Here is a 21,494-nt window from a genome sequence, read left to right as displayed (position 1 = left end):
GTAATAATAGTAATAATAATAATAATAATGATTGGTTTCGTAATAAATTAAAACAGTTTTCAATGAAATGAAAATAGGAATAACAATATCATTGATGCAAGGAAAGGGTAAAACATTACTACTTAAGAGGTTAATATTATTCCAATTGAAGCAGCAGAAATAACCATCATATCAAAGCTATTCAACGATTTTAACATTGAATGTTTTGTTACATATATAAATAAAGCATACATAATATTTCCAAAGTTTAATCTTTATGGAGATATGCAAAGTACACTGTATATCATTTCTGAGTTATTGATAAAATTTTATGTAGTATTTTACTTGGTACGCTAAAAATCTCAGAAAACATTCTATGATATTCTTTACCCAGTATTCCATATACATTACAGTAAACTTTATTATACATTTTTTAAAAATATTCCTAGCATATAAAGTAGCTTATACCATTTAGGGAAAATACAAGGAAATATCCTTTCTTGCGATGCCAAATATCCAAATCTTAGAATTGACATCTGTATCTTTAAGTCTGTTTTAATATATATTGTCCTACTTTCCATAACATGTATGTAAATCCATGAAATGGCAACTCCTGTGACAACTCATTGTTTAAACATATTTATAAAGAGAAAAAAAAATCTTGTCAAATGCAAACTTCTGAGATGTTTAAAACCTTCATAAACATAGTTTAGGTATATTTTACCCACTTAAAGGGATATAATTCCAATTAAATCTTTATATTAAAAAGAACATGAAAAAGATAAAATATTCATGAAAAAATATTAAAGAAAGTACGGAAGTTATGTATCATCAACATGAAATTCATCATAATGTTTTACATGCTTCACTAAAGAAAGTAATTTTTAGCTTCATAGTATTTTATAGGTATGAGTTTTTATAATCAGTTTTCTCTTTATTTTATGACAAAAATATAAAAAATCAACAATTTATTTGATAAATAAAAGTTTCAAGTTGCATGTTGAATGTTCTATATGTTCTAAAATATTTACAGTATTTTTCAGTCTATAATTATGAATCCTCTGTCTATGTTGTATAAAGACAATTCTTTTAATTTACTAAGACAGTTGAAGAGTTGAGTTAAATTCATAGGTATTTACTATATGAGTGTGTAATCTCTATTTGTATAAGGAAGTGTGGGCATTTGTGTATGTGTGTACACACATGTTCATGTTTGTGTGCTATGTAATAACTAACATTAATTTAATCAAAATATTATGTGTTAATTAAAAAAAAAATTAAACAGTTAGAAAATTATCATTAAAAATATATAATATAAAATACAATAAAACATTTTTTAAAATTAATTTAATGAAACAAGGAATAAGCTAGTACATAGATTGTGATACTGTTTATTTGTTTGCCTAAGCTATTTAATTTATTTGATTTAGATATCATTGAGCTTACAGGTTTTTGAAGATAAAAGGGATACACAATTCAATTGATAATTAATGAAATATTATATGCATATATAAAGTTCCAATAAAAGAATTATTTTTATTTTAAAAAGAACTCATGGTACTTTAAAAATGTTTTGATTAATTGGAAAATATTTCTACTTATTTTGATCAATAGTTTGAAGTTAAAAAAAGAAACATTTAAATAAAAAACTGTGCTCAATAACAATAATGAAATAATAAAGCTATTACTATCAAAGATTGGTTTGTTTCGGTTTACTTTTGCATAAAAACTTGGGGTCAACAACGCTGACTGAATTTTCAAAGAATTTTGATGGATCGAAAGAAAAACTTAATTTAAAAAATAAAAACTACTAACTTTAATTTAAATTTCCTAAAGTTTAAGCATTTAATCTAACATGAAAATATTTGATAGTTGACTAAAATTCTATTTGAAATAAGATAAGCCATAATAATTGTATAGGTTATATATAGGCCATATATTTATATATGATATAAATATAATTTTTAATAAATATTTATTTATATATATTTTAAAGGCCATAAAGGTTATATATTTTTTAAAATAAAATATACTTTAAATTTAAACTTTTAAAAGAAATTTTATCAGAAGAGAGTTATACGGTTCTTTGCAAAATCAAAATCAGAACACTCTGTTTGGTTTTGAAGGATTTTTCAAATTTTCATTGACTGTGTTATTATTAATTTTAATGTTTATGGTTAATTAAAAACAAAGATGTGAGAAATCTATCAAAAACTTTTTAAAATATCATGCTCATACATCAAAACAGTATTTAATAAAAAAAGATAGATTTTTTTTTATTTTATCATTAACTCAAATTCCATAAATTATTTGCATGAACAACAAAAATTGTTATTGATTGCTTTATTGTACATTCTGGTCTTTAAGGCCTAAATATTTTAACAGTTTGTATAGTAGAATATGATAAAAATTTATCTTTTGTGAAACGGATGGATATTCCATCCATATGTTATGTTATTTGTTCATATCATGTTTGTATATAGAGTGAATATAAATACTATGAAGTTAACAGTTTTCTCTTAGCAGCACCAATCAATCACTGCAGTCAATTGATAGTGATTATTAATTATCTTTATTTATGAAAGTGAAAGTGACTTTATAAATACATTATTACTGAAAGCCATTTTAATTTATTGAAAATTCTTTTTATCTATAGTTTGGAATCTTTAATAATACCAATGAGCCACTTTAGTGAATTGTAGTTATTTTTAATTAGCTTCATTTATTTAAAATAAAAATTATGCTAACTAATAATAGCAAAATATTTTTAAGGCCTTATCATTTGCTTATAATAGAAAAAAGAAATCTATGTTTTGTCATCAGAAGTTTAAGGAATTTATCCAAGTCTTAGTATCATTCTTCACTTCCTTAATAATTACAATTTCCTCTCTAATTGACTCATACATATTCAAGAAATTGCCAAAATTCTTTTTCTCTTCACAAATAAAAGAGTGAAAAACATCATAATTTTTATGAAGAAGTGGATATATCAAATGGTTAACCTTAATATCAGAATTTTTAGTATAAAGCAATATTTATTTTTAAAAAGATATAAAGGAGCAGTGGTAAATCCCCAAGGGCCTGCTCAAATGATTCAGTGAGCTTGTATACCTGAAAAAAAAAAAAAGAAAAAATGTAATGAAAGATAAAACATGAGTATATTAACCAAAAAAACAAATCAAATAAGTTTTTACTCAATGAGTTATAAATATTATGTGTTAATTATTAATTATATATTCTTATAAATCTGATAAAGAGATATGCATGTAGAAGGGTATTTAACATCATTGTTATAATAAAATGCATAATATTATGACAATTGTAATGAAATGCAGCATTAGCATTAACAAAAATATCTGATTTTGTTGGCTACCAATGTCAACTTCTGGCATTATTCCCTCGTTCTTGTTTGAAAAAATAACTTCTATAATAATCACGATTGATACTAAAGAGGCATTTATGTAAATTACAGATTATTTATCTCCATAATAGAACAAGGGATACTTGAATGCAGTTCTCCTTAACTGCTCAGAGGTTTGTTTCTTAGCCGTCAGGCAACAGTGGAACTATTTGCAATATTGTTGTTAGATGTTTAATTTATCACAACTGTAAAATAAAATGAATCATATTATAATTTATTGGAGACTTGTCAATATAAAAAGAATCATTACAAATTGGCAGAGTAAAAGAAGAAGCTGTGATAACTAAGTTCAGTCAAAAAATAAAAAAGGTAATAAATAAGATTAAAAATTATAAATGGACAGTGAGATTGTTTTACAGAGCAATATATAAGTCAGCATGACAAGAAAAATTGAAATGATGCTAGAGCTACTAACAAAACAGAAAGGAGCACAAAATACAGGCATAAACGGGATCAAATGAACAAATATGTATATATAATTGAGTGGGTATGGGCTTATATATCTTGGCATATTTTCAAGAGAGGAACTACTCATGTATTGAGCTTAAAAAACATAAATGTAATATTACAAATGCAAATAAAAAATTATTATATTTTATGAATATTACATTACTCACAATAAATCAATATAACACAATCAGTTCAACACAATAAATGACATCTAGTAATTGTGATAAAACATGCTTTATGACATTATACCTATAATTGCTGGAATGAATTACCATGATAGGTTCCAATAGGTACCTGACTTACCTCAATAACAGGTTAGTAATAGGCAGGGAAAATGCCTAGTATACAGGCTGCATTGGGTTACAATACCTAGACCATGTATTGAGCGGAAAAAAACAGTACTTATTTAAAAGTTCATTATTGAATTGCAGCCTTCTGTTTCCATATGTGCATTCTTCACAGACTTCTTTTCCATCTTCTTCACGTCACCAGGCCCATTGGTTCATGGCTCCCATTATCTAAAACAATAAATGGAGTTTTACAATACATCCCTTGGTAATAAATTAAAAATTATTTAAAGAATCTTTTTTAAAACATTTCACTTTGTTTTTGTTGTTGAATTTTTGGACCATAATTTAAATTCTGTTGAGGTTGCGATTGTATATTATCTATGTACTCATAATAGTTGATATGATGTTTCACCAAGACAGTATTTTGTCTCTATTCGAATTATGTCAATTCATTAGCTGTTCAATAACATCATCATAATTTATCAAGCATTTTATAACCACAAAATCATAAATAACTGAAATATTAATTAAAATTAATAAATTCGATACCGGAAGTTGTGAAATCGGTACAAGACATTATGAATTCTATACTGAATATTATCTCATTTGTACTGGATATTGTGACTTCGAAACTAGACATTACGACACCAATACTGGAGATTGTGGTTTCGATGCTTGATATTTTAACATTGATGCTGGATTTTCTGGCATTCATATTGCCTAATGTGATATTGGTACTGGAAATCGTAATATCAATATTGGATATTGTAAAATCTATATTATATAAGTAATGTCAAAATTTCATTTCTAATATCGGGATATCGACATTTGGTTATCTATATTATCCTTTACAGATTTTCAAATGCATTAAAACGAATATTTGTTTCCAAATTTATTGTGAAGACCATCATTTGTTAATGAACAAATAAGTAAACATGTGTTGTTTGCATCCTTATTATATTCAAACACCTCGAATGACTATAATAAGGATGTAAACTGCCAATATTTGGTTAGTTACTCGACTATATAATATATTCATGAACTTCCTCATAAATTGAAAAAGAAAAATCATTTTAAATTAATTTTTTTGAAATTGTATAAATGATAAAATGGAGAACAAAATGTCGATATTCCAATATCAGAAATTAATTATCGACTCTACAATACCTAATATCGATATTACAATTTTCAATATCAATATTATCATTTATAGTATCCAATTTCAATATTACAATATCAATATCAATGTTACAATACATATAGATATTACATTGTCCAGTATTTATGGTATATTACAATGACCAGTATAGATACTACTATGTCTAGTGCAGATATTACAGTGTCTCTAGCATCGATATTACAATAACCAGCATGTATGTTACAATGGCTAGTTTCGATATTACAATATCCACTTTTACCACTATACATTTTAAGGACCCGATTTTTTGTAAGTGTTCCGGAAATCACTATAACAAAAAAAAAAAAGATATGTCAGGGTGGGAAATGTAGGCTAATTGATACGACTTGCTGGAAGGGGAGTCTATTGCAGCAGCTCTTAGTGGAAAGAACAACATTGTCCTAAATTAAAAATTATAAAAACAAATAAAACAACTCAGGCCTGGTGTAAGTTTTCTCTCTGTTTGTATGGTGCAAATATTATGATTAAACAATCTTCGACAATTGATTCCTTACTAAGTTTTATAGAAAATTGTACCCTACAAACACTCTATTTAAAAATTATCTCTATTTTCAAGTAACGAGTTATTTTTCACATGAACAAATGATTATGACTCAACATCGATTTGTTTTTTCTTTTGTTACAAAAAACAAACAAAAACAACTACATTCAAAATGTTCTCGGAGGCTTTACGATATGCCTTGTAAGTAAAACTTATTCAATTAGTTATTTTAAAAAGGTACTTTTATACAATACATCTTTTATTTTGGAAGAAAATAGTTAACCCTATGAAGTAGGTTGTGGGAAGATAGTCTGGGTGGCGGCAATAAAGGTACCAAAATAGTAGAAAAAACTATTTATTGCTAACGAATGTTTCGCCCCACTTTGTAGGGCTTCGTCAATCTTGATTGAAACAAGGATGACTGGTCGGACAACAATCAAGACAGGCCAACGAAGTGGGGCGAAACGTTGGATAATAATAAATTTTTTTTCTACTATTTTGGTAACTTCATTGAAGGCAACCCAGATTATCTTCCTTCAAAATACTTCTCTTACGATAACGTTTATACAAAATCATATTATACTATAACACATATACAAAAATTTCACATACATTAAATACTAATAAGAGTAACTGAAAACAAAAATTAAGGCTTTTGTAGCGGAAATGGCAAGCTAAATTCGAGATGAAATCCATAATTTTTTTTATTACCTAAAGAAATTCTAGAACTCTAGAATTATCCACTTTTCGTGTATAAATGCGTGAAAAAGCTACTTCAACGCATCTCCTGGACGGAGATGACCTAAAATAGGAGTATGAGGAGAAGATTGTCGGGAGAGAGTGCGGTCAGCAAATAAACCAAAAATTATTTATTTGTGCCGACGTTTCGACCTGAATTTCAGGTCTTCATCAGGCAGAGGTTCTACATATCAACTTTCTATCCGTGAAATCTGCATTTCTACATAAATATAGTTCACAATTCATCGTACGTTTGAAAGTAAATGGGTAGAAAATATTTTATCCGAACAACGTAAATCATTGTATGACCGGCATATCCACGGCGAATAAAGATTATACTTGTCCGATATTTTCAATTTATTTTAAAAGATTACATAGCTAAAAATCAGGATTATGTCTAAATATACAAACTCAAGGTTTCGGAAATTTAATGATCTTTCTAATTGTTACAAATTTACGATGAGTTATACGTGTAAGAAAAATTGGAGTTGAAAATACTCAAATTAGTACAAACTAGAAATATTCTTGAAAAATCTTTTTCTTTCAGTACTTTAGTATTTAATCAGTTACCATTGGATCGCCACTTTTACACGTTTATACCTTGAATATGTATGGCGTTAGAATCGGTGGTTGTGGTAAGTGTGAACTCTTTTTTTTTTTTTATTTCAAATTCTAATATCGTGATGTTTCTAATTATTACATAAAAATGTGATAAGATGTTTAAGATGGAAAAAAATTGATTTTTTTGGATGTAAAATTTTTTTTATCTATATTTTTTATAAAACAGTTTTTAGTAATCACCGTGTAATATTTTATTTTACATATAAGGTGGAATAATAAAAATAGGTAAAAAATTGAGTTTAACTGATGCAGAAAACATTTTGCGAAAAAAAAAAATGAAAAAGGTTATCTGCTTCAAATCAGGTACAGGGGGGTATCCCCCAAGTATCTATTAATTATTTACTTTTTTAATTATTTTTTTATATTTAGTCATTTCTAGAGTTAAATATACAACGTGGTTTTCACTATAGCATTTTTTTTCTTTATGAGGTATAACTCTCTTCCCCACTTCATATCCAATAAAACATTACAAAGTAATTCTATTAGAAAGACAGGTAGGGCTAAATTAAATTAATAAATTAATTCTTTTGAAATTGTATAAATGATAAAATGAAGAACAAAATGTCGATATTCCAATATCAGAAATTAATTATCGACTCTACAATACCTAATATTGATATTGCAATTTTAAATATGAATATTATCATTTATAGTATCCAATTTCAATATTACAATATCAATATCAATGTTACAATAGATATAGATATTACATTGACCAGTATATATATTACAATAGGGGTATTCATGATCTATGTTAAAGCGTGTTAAATGGAAAAACTCGTGTTAAATCGAATAAAATAGCCTTCTTTTGCCGTGGTAAAACGAAATAACATTTAACATGGCTGAGAGTCTGTTACTTGGTCAGTTAAATCGAGAATGACGTCACACAATAGACCAGTTGAGATCGCCGCCATATTAGTTGTTGTGACTTTCAATACAGTTGTCAATTAGCTCATCTTCATTCTCTTCTTCACAAGTTTGAAGATCAATAAGACACTCATAAGCTAAACTTTCACACAAATTCCACTTTTCACTCACTCTAGGCATGTTTCAATTAATTACTTAAATCAAAACTGAAGTAAACAATAACATGAGGGTCTGGAAGGAAGGTTATAAACATAAAGGCTTATACAACAAGTTGCTGAGAAAATCCGCTAGGGGCTCTTGTGCATTTAACGTTTAACATGACTTCAAATAGGGCTGCTCACAATCCTATAGTTATAACATTTAACATGGTAAAACATATGACATAACATATATATAACATGGTAAAACATGGGCTGATGACATTGAATCACAATAGAAAAAACACGGACCAGTTTAGAAAAACCTTGAAATCCGTAAAAAACTGGATACGTACATTGGATTTACTCGGACACTGGGAAAGTTGAAGATCAAAGACAAAGAGATCGCCGGTGTTCAACACCTTATAGCAACTTAAGAATATACTGAATGATGCCAACTGGGAAAGAAATATACTTAAAGGAACCTGAAGCCTGGAATGAAGCAGTTTAAAGACGATTCTTAAATAACGGGTAACTTTCAACAAACAACTCTTTTTAAAAAGATTTAAAATTCTAAATCTTCTTGGGTTAGCTCTTAGCTATAACCACAATCAAGCAAAACATGAACGTAAGATCTACTAATAATTTTTTTATTTGAATTTTTTTCATTATTGAGACCAAAAATAAAATATGACAATGAAGCCATGAACAACCAATATATTCGTAAACTGAATTATAGAAAATGGCTTGTGCCACGTCTCGAATTTTCAGCTCCCACGCATTCCAGAGACCAGGAATTCATCCAAATTTCTATGTTTTTATTTTATTGTTTAATTTGTCCACGGCAATGATGTATTTTTTTTTCTGAGGATATTTTAAAATGTCCTACGAAAAAAATTATTAGAAATACGCATTTGTAATACGATAAAATACTAATTAAAATAATTTTGTAAGCTTAACAGTAAAAAAAATGTTCTCATAAGATGTATGAAAATATAGTTAAATTGTATTTTAATCTAAAAATGTTGCTCTGAAACAACCATGAAAGTGAGGACTGAAGTGCAACAGTAGTAGAACAGAAGTAAAACATTGGAATACAATTAATTCATCATATCTTCCTGTAAGAAATACTTCTTCAGATTGTATTGTAATGAACATGAATGTGTAGTGTTCCTTTTTTAACTTCTAGTGAATTACCCGAAAATAAAGCACAATTCTTCAGAAACGACTTTGAAAACAATAATCAGTCTCCTCACGGGTTATTATCTATTAATGTTTCATCTCATGAAAACGAAATCTTTTTGAGGCCTCCACCTACCACAGGTTTTAACCTCTCCAAAATACGAAAAATTCAAGCACAGATATTGAGAATGACAACACGGGTTAGTATTTATACACCTGAGTATAAAATAAATCCGATATCTTCCGCTATGAAGACTAATTTATTTATAGGTTCAATGTATCATTCTGCCTTTTATCTTTATATGGTTATTTAAAGTCATAAGAATTGCAGTGGATGCTCCTTGGTTTGTAAGAAACAGCCAATTGCAGCAGGAATTACAAATAGAGACAATAGAGGATTATATCAAAAAGAGGTTCATGGAGTTCCATTCCCAGTTACCGACAGCTAAAGGAGCAGTGACCTACAACTTGGGAAACCTAACCACAACCCGAAGACTGAAGCCCAGGCTGCTACAGGACATCCTGTTATAAGTTCTATATTTATCAGTTATGTTATTGTCACTCTAAAGTTTTATTTAATTTTACTTTCTCTTCATCTGTTTCTTAAATTAACTTTCTTTTTTTTTCCATTAGAAGTCAATTATGTATTTTGTTAAATCCATAAATGTCATTTTTTTGTTATTAATTTGACTTTTATCTTTTAATAAGAATTATTATTTTAATCTATTCATTTTATCTTAATTTTTTTAAATTCATAACGGTGTATATAGTTAGGGGTGTCTTTTGTATGAGACTGTGACCCACCATAATCAATTAAAAAAAGAAAATGTACCTCTGACATTAACCATGTAAGGTCTACCAGACCGTTATGGTATTAAATAAATAAATAAAAATATATATTTAATTATCAATTCAATGTACTTCAAATTTAAATTTTATTGTGTATCTTTGAATACCCGTGACCAGTTACACTATTTCGGATAACCTGCTTTAAGATTAGTTGAACAAAATATCTAACTTTTCTAATATTCTTATTGGACAAATGAATCCTTAGATATTGATTCCTACATTCCCGTTTTTTTTAACATAGTAAAAATACGAAAACATAATATAATAACAGAAAAATATATAAAAAATTGCAAAAACTTGCATTATTTTATTTTCATTTCTATAACAATTGTGTGATTGATTTAATTTTCAGAATATTTATTACTTTACCTTTTTTTAAAAAAAATAATTAAAACGGAATATCTACTCATTTTATAATTACAGAGTTATACACAAACAAATACATGAAATTTTTCTCACTTGAGAGTGATTTGGTTTGCACATTTTTCTAGACTAAATTGTATTGTTCATTAGTTGTGGATGTTTTGACCAAATTGAAATGTTTGGTACCATAGGAAAGACAAGTTTTCTTGCATTCTTAATATAACAACAAAGTATGATTTGCCAGGTTGGAAAGCAATATAAAACCACTCGAAAATATTTTAAACAATTTAATTTAATTAAACAAACAACAAACAATAAATATATTCTCTTATATTACCAATTCATGTTGACCTAGAATAGTTAGATATGTGGCATTTGTAATATTTTAATATCCTTTTGATACCTTAAAAAAAATTTAAGTTGATAAGTTCAGTACCCAAGGTGCTTTGAACGATTTCATTTATTTTTTTGCTACTGATTTGGTATTATATATTACATTTACAATTTTGTGAAAAATCTATACTTGGTGGAACAAAAGTTCATTTTCGATTACATCATACCAAAAAACATGAATATTAGCCAAAATCATATCAATCATATAAATTTTCTTATGTTGACCTGTAGTATTAAAATAATAATAATTAACCTTAGTTTCATTTTTTTTCTCTGAACTGACCATTCATTGGATCAAAACAGGTGTATGCAGATAAGATTCGAACAATCTTGCGAATTTAAGAAATAATTTTTATTTCGGATTCAGGATCTCATAAAACTTAAGAAAGCCAAGTTTGATTTAGGAATCGGGATTTCGCACTCGTTCTGAGGCATTCCTGCTTAGATGATAACTAAATGGCTGAACATAATCTCTTTTTGGATGAGAATACCTCACTATCTGTTGAAATGTAGTGGCTGGATATGACCTCACTTAGATATGAAGATATTGCTTGACCCAATGGGCTTCACTAGAAGTCAGAAATTTCTTTTGTCTTCAAATAGCTAACAGTCATATTCAAATGGCTGTTAATAACATTTACAACATTTTATAAACTTTAGGAAAACCTGAAAATCGGATTCAGCATCCAAATATATATATAAAGGTTTTTTAAAAATCGCAAGTAAAACTTTAATTTTTTTCTATTTGAAAATATTTGTGAATTTTCGATGTTTAGGCAATTTGAGAGCTCTAGTGGTGTTGCAGCTCATCCAAAAATAAAATTTAATACACGCTTTTGTTAGAAATTTTGCCTACTTTAATTTCATAAAATGTGTTAATCTCCGAAAAATCCTTAGTATTATTTAGTTATTAACGAAAAACAAAAAAAAAATGTAATAATCAATAATAAAAATATGTGAATTTACGTCTATGATAAAGTATAACTTTTTTGAGGGTGGTTATTTCGTTTTACCTCAACTAAAAATATTCATTTATTTAAAAACTCACATTTGTCCCTACCCATAAAAAACGAACTTCTACTATACGATTGCGTTATCCCCAGTTATTAAATGAATTGTATTATGAGCCCTGTTGTTTATTAGCTAAGAGCCTGGACGGAAATCCCAATTATTTCGGTACAATAAAAATTGATGAAAAACCGTAGTAGTAAAATTTTAAAGTAAATTTGGCTTCTTTCGTAGTGAAATTCACTTCAATTCTTGTATAGTGTATGGTACTTATACCAAGAGTAAATATTTTATTAAAGAAATTTTTCAAGAAGAGCCAAATAAAAATCCTTTACCATACTTTGTATAGTAAGTGAAATATCTAGAATGCCGCGAAAAATGGTTATTAATTTGGTAGGAGTGTCCGTTGAAATTTCGTTACGCTGTTGTCCATTCATCTTCTACCTTATCATTTCCAGATCAAAGTGTATGGGCCACGATAACCATTAGCAGTTTTCGCTTTTGAAAGCAATAAATTTTTTTTTCCAATCAAGCTTATATTAAATTAATTGTATAGTACTAGCATTTGACGAATCGTTTAAGAAAATATTTTTAGTGCCGGTATAGAGCCGGCTGTAATATAACATACCATTATTTTCTTTATTTCTGTTTTGACAAAACTTTTCTAGAATCATTCAGACGCGGAGGTACTACCTTTATCTCTGTTTATAAAATACCCCCCCCCCAAAAAAAAAAAAAAAATATATATGCATATATAGAAAAAAGAGATCGTGTAATCTAATTATTAAATAAATACTTACCGAATTTGTTGGCTCTGGGTATCTGTGCCTGAACTTCTGAGCTGGTGGAAGATATTCATCCAAATATTTATATGAAGGGGGCAGTAAAATATCGGGGAAAGCGACAACACCTTTGCCGTTCATGACTGGCTTCTCTCTCATCAAATTTCCATTGATATTGGATGGAGGACTATCATTCATGCGTACATACTGAAGTTTCCCCATGTCTTTCATGTTGTGCTCTGTTTCTTCGTTCATTCTCTGTTCCTGGAGCTCCCTTGCTCTCTCATTTCTTATCAGTTCCTTCAAATGTTGAAAACTTCCGGATTGAGAAGGATGCAAGTGCTGGAATGCTCCGCCTCCACCTCCACCCAAACGAAAAGATGTCTTCCTTCGAGGAACACCCGCAACTGGAATGATTGAGGAACCGAAAAGGCGCATCACTTCCTCGAAGGCACGTATTCGTTCAGGGTAGTTTTCTGCTGAGGATCCTCGAGAATGAGACGACCCATGAACAACTTTACCATAGATTGGAGGTTTTTTGAACCTTCCTCGGCCTGCGCTTCTCGGTCGGGCATACTCTTCCCAGACATTAAATGCAAAAGGGTCTCTGTAGGTGGGAATTTCATTAGTGATTTCAGCTGCCCTTGACTGGCGTTTGGAAAATCGCCACATTGCTCTCAGTTCCTCACAGCTAGGTTCTTTTATATTCGCTTCGAGAGCTGTAGAGCAGCAAATAAAGAAGAACAGACTCACTAGGCACGTATGAAAAGGCCAAACTCCCATATTATCTAAAAAAAAAAAAGAAGAAGCGTGAAAGATAAAATAAACAAAAAAATAATATTAGAAGAAAATTCATAGAAGACCAAAAAGATAGTGATAATTAAAATTATAAACATGTGCATAAAAAAAGCGATAAATAAATACAGATAATAAATGATATAGTACTCATTAGGTTAAAGTGCATATTATTTGTGCATTGTGTGAAGTCCAAATAATAGCAAAATATTATTATATTGTGTTAGATAATATAATAATATAATGGTGGTGGTAGCTGACTGGGCATAACGAGCTTGCAATCTAAAAATGTGCATACAAAAGATAGAATCTTGGTGCAAATAACGTGATGTGCGCCAAGTGGCCCTGTGTGTTCTTTGTGCGTCAAACAGTTCTCTATTTGTTAACTTACCTTTAAGCTTCAGATGGATGCACTGTTAAACCATTGCTAAAATTAGACGAGATCGCAAAAATTGATTTTGTGAATTTTTTAAATTTATATCGTTTAAAAGTTTTATTTAAATTTTTTATTCTCTCCACAAAGATGATATTCAGTTTTCACCGTCGTTTAACGATTACATTAAGTGGCGGTTAATTATCAGAGATTGATCAACGATGTTGCTATTTCGAAAAATAGGCATGTGAGACTTTTCAGGAAATAAATATGTTTTAACGTAAAAATATAAATAGTTGCTTTACTAATATGAAAATAATAGTTCAGTTTATTTTCCTTGAAGTAAATATACAGGGTGTGCGAGTATACAAGTTCATTTCTTCTAACCTTTCAAATTTTAGAAATTTGGATTTGATTTTCTGTGGGTCTGCTGCTATGGCATGTGATCTACATTTTGAATTTATTGTCCATTTCTTAGCCTCATCGGATTCTTTCCAGCGAAACCTGCCTCAAAAATTCAAAATGCAATGAGGTTATTTTTTTACAGATGCTGATATAAAATAAAAGAAGACGAATTAACATCGGATACTTTTCTGATCCTACGCATTTCGGAAGGCGTAAATCGCTAATAATTGTGAACATTTTTGACCTAGATGTGGGAAATCGAAAAACATTATAGAACAAAATTGTTCAGAACCTCAATTTCTCGTGAGAATGAGTAATCATAATTGACGTGTTTATTTGGAGGTCTCAATAAACACCTGTAAATGCCTATGACTGGTAGTTGAATCTCCACGGCTGGTCGAAACTGTAAACTCAAATTGTGATGATCAATTCTTATGGAAAACCGAATAATTAAACGATTTTGTTCTTTAGATTTTTAGGATTTTTAGCACTGTTTCTACGCGAATTGCCAACACTAAAGAAATGTTTGCATTTATCGGCTATTTACTTCGTCAAGATGCGTTGGATCAAAAGCGTGCACGAAAGGAATTCGTTTTAAAACTTATTCACAATCTGGACCTGGAAAAAAAATCCCATCTCATTGGAATTTCTAGAGTTAGTTGTGATGAAGAAGAACAGTAAAATGTTAAACAATTAACAATCCCCTCAAAATATAGATCATTTGCCACGGTAATGACCAAGCGAAAGTCATATCACAATTTCAACAGTTAAACACTTTAGGGATGGGAGGGGGATGAACAAGTATATATATATATTGGGATATCCTGATCATCAATGAATATCAAGTTTATTTTAAATAATGTGTAGTACGATAATAGGAGTTAATATAGTTGTATCTCAAATATTGGTCGTAAAAAAATGACATTGGATTTCAGAATGGGATTTCTAGGATCTTTAATGCTGTAAACTTATAAAATACATATTTTTTTGTTAATTTACTGAAATGATACTGATATAAGCTAAGTGAAAAAAACAATATTATATTGGTTAAGAAACAATATCATAAAATAAAAATTGAATTTTTTTTATTTACAAAAAATATAATTAATCAGATATGACCTAAGTAAATATTAATGGTGAATATCTAATGGTCATATTTAGTATTTCTAGTATTTATTTATTGCAATAAAAGTATTCTTTATGATACGTTAATAGTCGACAGTGGATATATATAATTCAGAAGAAGATGATTGGGGGTGCGCTGAAATTTATTTTTTTTGCGCTTTTATTTATTTATACCCAATGTTTAGGCTAGAATTTCAGGCTTCATAAGGGTAGTTTTCAGGCTTTCATAATTCATAAGTGGAGGTCTTAAGTATTTTTTCCGGTGCTTGAGACCCTGATGAAGACCTGAAATACTGTCTGAAACGTTGACATTAATTATAATTTTTTAGTTACTTGTGTTCTGCACTGACCGCACCCCCAACCATCTTCTCATTTAAATATATTTTCATTTTTTTTTTTTAATTTATTGAATAATGAAAATAATCCATTATTAATTTATATTATCAGGATTTCTAATTAAGGAAGTATCGATTTGAATATTTAAATTAAGATATAAATTGTGGTACTTCCATATTAAAAAAAAATCATTAATAAATTGTTATTAATTTTATTAACAAATCTTTTAAAAGATTTGTTAATAAAATTAATAACAATCGAATCATTTTCTGATCAGCATAAAATGGATCAGAAAATGATTCGATTGTTATTAATTTTATTAACCTAAAACTATTTGGTTTCTCAATTAGATATAAAATTTACGTATTAATTAATTAATATCTTATTTTTAATTAAACTAAAAATCGGTGATAAGATAAGGATTATTAAAAGATTTTGTTTTTCTTAATTGTGGATTACAACAGCTTTAATACGGAAGTGGTTAGACACTCTGCTCCATCTACTTCAAGGACCCCAGTTCAAAACCGGCTGTGGTAGATAATTATTTTCTGTTTCACTGTAGCCATGAGTCAGCCCTTGGAGTTCGGGAGCCCCCGGGGGTCCACCCATGAAGTAGGTGACCTTAATTGACATGTCAGTCGAGGGTGATACTGACCAAATCACATTCTTGCACAAACGTTGTTCTAGTAACAGTACTTCCTTAAGTACTGCATTTCCGATCCTTCATGGGTTTTAGCTGTACGGATTTAATTTTTTAATAACAGTTATATATATCCTACATATAAGTAAATTGACCTTATCTAACAATAAAATTCCACTTTTACAACAATAATATAAAGCGACGGACCAAAAGGGAAAGGGAGGAAGTTGTCTATTCCGGGCACTTCCTTCAAAGTGATGGCATTATTTAAAAAATGTTTAATGACAACAAAAATGAAAAAAAAAAAAATAGAAACTGGTGAATATAATTTCATTAAATAGGGAATTTTAATTTTTTTAAATATTTAGAATAAAATATTTAAATTGAAATGTCAAATTCACATTTGTATGCCAAAGCTACATTTTAGTTTATTATTATCATTTTTATTTTTTGCTTTCTAATCCCAATTATTGCATTATTATTTTATCTTTTATTGTATTGTAAATAGAGGTTCCTTTATTCATTTAATAATTTGTATATATGAACTTTTACCTGTATTCGCTCTTTATTGTCAATTATCATTTTTTTAAAAATTTATTATTAGAAGTTATATTTTAGATAAATATTATTTATTTTATTGTTATTATTCAGTTATTTTTTATTTTTGGCTTCCTACTCTAAGACACAAAAGCCCAATTTTTATTTTCTGTATTATTATTCTGAAGGGATTCGTTCCAGAATAAACAAAGAATTTCATTATTAAAAAAAATCAAGATAAATAATTAAAAGAATTATTCATACGAGTCTATTATTAAGTAATTTAAAGATACGAAAATTGGACACTTACATTATAGGATGAACAGTGCCTGCATGTTTCCCAAAAGTAAGATGAGTGTAGAATGAAGAATGGAGACAACACAACCCAGTAAATTGGAGTTGATTGAAATTGGTGTGTTATGTCGCTGGGCTTGGATAATAAGCGACCACTAAAATGCTAAACCTGAACTGACTGGGATATGGCTCAAACTGCCGAAACGTAGGACACTATCTACCGGAGTTGCGTCATATGCACGACTGTAAAAATTTACAAATTAATACAAAAAGTGTATTTTGAATCGCTTTAATACTAGTTATACTACTAGCAAAAAGCATCCGAAAATGTTATTTTCTCATATCTTTTCATGCCTATTGTTGTTTTTTACAATGTTCATTTTCTATTTTTTTTATTTCTCAAATTTTAAAGATATAAATAACTATATATGTATATACGATCAAGGCTTGGATTTTTATGCAATTATATATTTTATTTGCGTGTTTTTTCAAGCAGCTGATGAAAAATCTTTACGAATCATTGTACACTTTAGAAACAAAATATATATGGATCAGGGAAAGATGCATAAAGCCAAGTTTTATTTTGCATATTTTACGACAAGAATTTATTTAAACTTTTACAGTTTTAAAAAATATATAAGTAATAAATTGAAATGCAACGTTGCAATTAAATTCCAGATTACAATTGAAAGTTCAGAATAATTTAATTAGTCATCAACAACAATATAATAAACGTTACCTTCAGCAATTTATTTCAAACAGTAGGTATGGATTTTTTTTTCATTTCCTGGAATTACACTTCTCCTTTGTGTCCGTTTTAAAAATCGCACTCCCCTACAAGTTCAATTTGTTCCTAACTTTTTTTAGGAGTATAAATACTTATTAAATATATAAAGCTAAATCATAGCAATGCTATATCCTATCGTTAATAGAAAATCCAAATTAAAACCAGAAACAATTATTCTTATTTTTAAAACAATACCCAGACCACTCCTGATGTATGGCTGTGAAGTCTGGGGAGTGGCATACTTTACGAAAACGAACATCCTGTTATAAATTCTATATTTGTTGATTCTATTATTGACATAACTACAATTTAATTTTTTTTTTTCTTCGTCTTTTTCTTACGTTATTTTTTTCTCCCATTAGAAGTAAATTATTCATTTTATTAAATCTATAAATGTCATTATCTATTTATTTTATCTCTTTTTTTTTTTTTTTAAATTTATAACGTTGTAAATAGTTAGGGGTGTCTTTTGCACGAGACTATACCCCCATAATCAATTGTTAAAAAAAAAAAATGTAACTGTTAGGTCCCACCAGCCGTTTATAAGGTTGAAACGACCTATTGTAAATAATTATATTGGAATGGACAATGGCCAGATTCTCCACTCAAGTCCTGAGCGTCTGTAGTTCGCGCTCCAGCTCAGCCTCCACTGGCTTTTAATACCAGAGATGAGGTTGAGAAAGAAGCACCAGTAACTTTAAAGTAAAGTTTTAAGATGTTATTTTACTTTAAGTTTAATTTTTTATTATCATTATTTTTTCTTTATTAATTTATTGTTATTGTTACTGCTATTTTTCTATTTCTTAATTTGTTATAATTTAATTTATATTACTGTACATACGGTGTGAATTTAGTATCTTATCCCTATTACTATTGTCTGCAAATATACGACAGAATGTAAAATAATAAAATAAAATTTTTTAAAAAAAGTAGCAATATTTAATAAAAATACTTTAATTTAATTTAATATTTTATACTTTAAATCTGGTTTAAAAAGTGATGGTTGCCCAGGGCAAAATTCGCAGTATCTCATATTTTGAATTGTCTTTCTTTGTTCAACAATTTTAAGTTGTAAGTTATTACATTAACGTGACAATAACTACTACGTGGTTTAAAACCAGAACATATTATGTTTTTTTTTTTTTTTATGTTCCCAAAAATCATCCAGTGCATTTTTAATTTTATATCATTGAATTAGTTCTGACATCAGCACTGATGCTTATGAAGTTATAGCAAAACTCATTATTAATTCAATTACTTAGTAATAATTTAAAAAATAAAATAAAAAAATTGAATGATGTAACAGAAATACGAGTCTCAGATCATAATCAATATTTTGAACGATTTGATCCGAACACGAGAATAACTGAGAAATGACGTCTATTCTTGATTATGGTCTTTTATTCCTCGTATTATCAATGGCTTTATTGAGAGAAGTAAAAGAAGAAAATATCGACATAAATAAAAATAGAAAAATTTTATTTCCACCGCATCATCCGAAGGACTGAAATAGACAGGTTGAGCAACAGATGGCAGGTTCAGGGATTCTGCATTGCGGTTCCGACAAAAATAATTGAAAGGTTGACCCATTTTACCCAACAATAGTGATTTTAACGATTGAAGAAATTCGAGTTTTCTTTAAATGTGAGACTAAAGTAATAATAATTTTATTAAGAAATAAAAATATTTTTTTATTTATTTTTAAAAATGTGAGACTAAAGTAATAATAATTTTATCAAGGAATAAAAATATTTGTTTATTTATTTTTGAAAATGTGATTGAAAAAAAATAATATGTATATATATATACATATATTGGTATGATACTGATAACTAGAATGTTGTAAATGTTGAGTTGAAGACATTCATTAAAGGTGACTCCACTCGAACCAACTCCTGTTGGAAAAAGAAAGGTAATAAATCTTATTAAATTGAATCTTTTCTGCCTCAATCCATGGAGGGTCAGGTATGCAGTATTTTGTAAGGAAGAAACGTTATTATACCAACGGTTGTGCAATGAGGTGATTAGGCAAGAGTTCTTCAAACCCTCTTTCGATGTGAAAATTGTCTTCGAATTTTATTTATTTTGAAATTTTCAGCCTGTTTTTCATTAAGTAATGAATGCTCATTGACTCGAATAATATATTCATTTTGAAATAGCCAATCGAAAAAAAAAAATATTACAGAAGAAAATTATTTCTCTAAAGTACCGGTTATATTGTTTATTTGAAAAAAATATAAATAGTTCACATTGTTAGCAATAATAAACAATAGATAAATACGAAATATTAAAGAGTTATATGAATAAATAAAAGAGGAAAAAGGAAGAATAGGAGGAATAAGTGGAATATCCAATTCTTACGGGAAAAGCCCGATCTTTCCCGATTGGATTAAGGATTCATTAACTTTTGTAAAACCGTTGTTTTCTTTGCAAAAACAAAATTTACATTCATTATTCCCAATTCAAGAAATCCTAAAACACGAATTTTTATAGCAATAGAAAAATACAATTTTTTTATAAGTTGGTGAGTAAAATTGTGTGCACCGTACCATTTTTTAAATTTATTGCATAATAAAATGTTACGAATGTGATTTCGATTAAAATAACAATTCATTTTTTTTTTTTTTTAAATAATGTCTTATTTATTTAATTAAATAATCAAATCGGAAAACAGATAATGCATACCGAATAGCTAATAAAAACATTGGAATAACTCTCAGCTTGAATAACAGACGACCCGTTCATGGATGGATAACAAATAAAAAAAACAATTAATATCCGTCGTCTTACTTAAAATGTATTCAAATGATGCCCGATTCTGAGTATAGTATACTTTTTTAACACCGCATGACTGAGAACGTCTGTATTGGAAAGTCGTTAGTTGGCTATATGAGCAATTCTAATAATAATTTGAAAAAATGTTGGCCAGTAAATTCAGTATAGCCAATCAAGATATTGATTATATTTGTATATATCAATAGAAAACTTATAAAACTTTTTTTAAGATTAATTGTACTAATAATTATAGTTTAGGGCATTTATTCAGCCTCCATTATTATTACCAGTGATGCGGTAAGAGGGATGCGCAAGGGTTTCAAAGAGCCCTACTCTACCCCTCATACGTGGGGGATAGAGTGAGCACGGGAATCCTCAGGTCGATAGTGTAAATATGACTAGTAATTATTTTATTTTCTATGTATTTATTTTTGTTTATTTTATTTTTCATCAACTATATAGTTAATTTTATTTCTCCTTCTGTTTATAGATATTTAGAGATAGATTTTATTTATTTTTTTGTTAATTATTTTTTCATCTATTTATTTATTTTTTTAAATGTTTAATATAAATGTGATCAGTTAACACTGTTACTTATTGCCCAACAACGTTGTGGCAGATTGTAATATTTACCAATAAATAATTTAAATAAAAAAAAAAATTATAGA

The 21,494-nt window shown here is 28.3% G+C and overlaps 1 protein-coding gene across 3 annotated transcripts in view; it reads right to left on the bottom strand.

Annotated features, from left to right (window-relative positions):
• Window positions 1–36: 36 nt before the first annotated feature.
• Window positions 37–21,494, bottom strand: part of LOC106692405 (uncharacterized) — a 36,252-nt gene continuing 14,794 nt past the window's right edge. The window contains exons 1-4 of one of the 3 annotated variants that reach the window (XR_002945164.2): window positions 17,281–17,768; window positions 12,778–13,547; window positions 4,154–4,368; window positions 37–3,090 (exon numbers count right to left, since the gene is read on the bottom strand). Coding sequence is in view for 1 of the 3 variants with exons in the window: in XM_014438342.2 (XP_014293828.1) it covers window positions 4,336–4,368; window positions 12,778–13,542 (798 nt within the window). In the remaining 2 variants the exon portion in view is untranslated. The other 2 variants (XR_002945163.2, XM_014438342.2) reach the window with 2 other exon arrangements.

The sequence above is a fragment of the Halyomorpha halys genome, unplaced genomic scaffold (genome assembly GCF_000696795.3).
Source record: "Halyomorpha halys isolate HHAL.00 unplaced genomic scaffold, Hhal_1.1 Scaffold55.1, whole genome shotgun sequence".
Taxonomy (NCBI): Eukaryota; Metazoa; Arthropoda; class Insecta; order Hemiptera; family Pentatomidae; genus Halyomorpha; species Halyomorpha halys.
This window is presented reverse-complemented; position numbering and strand designations above follow the sequence as displayed.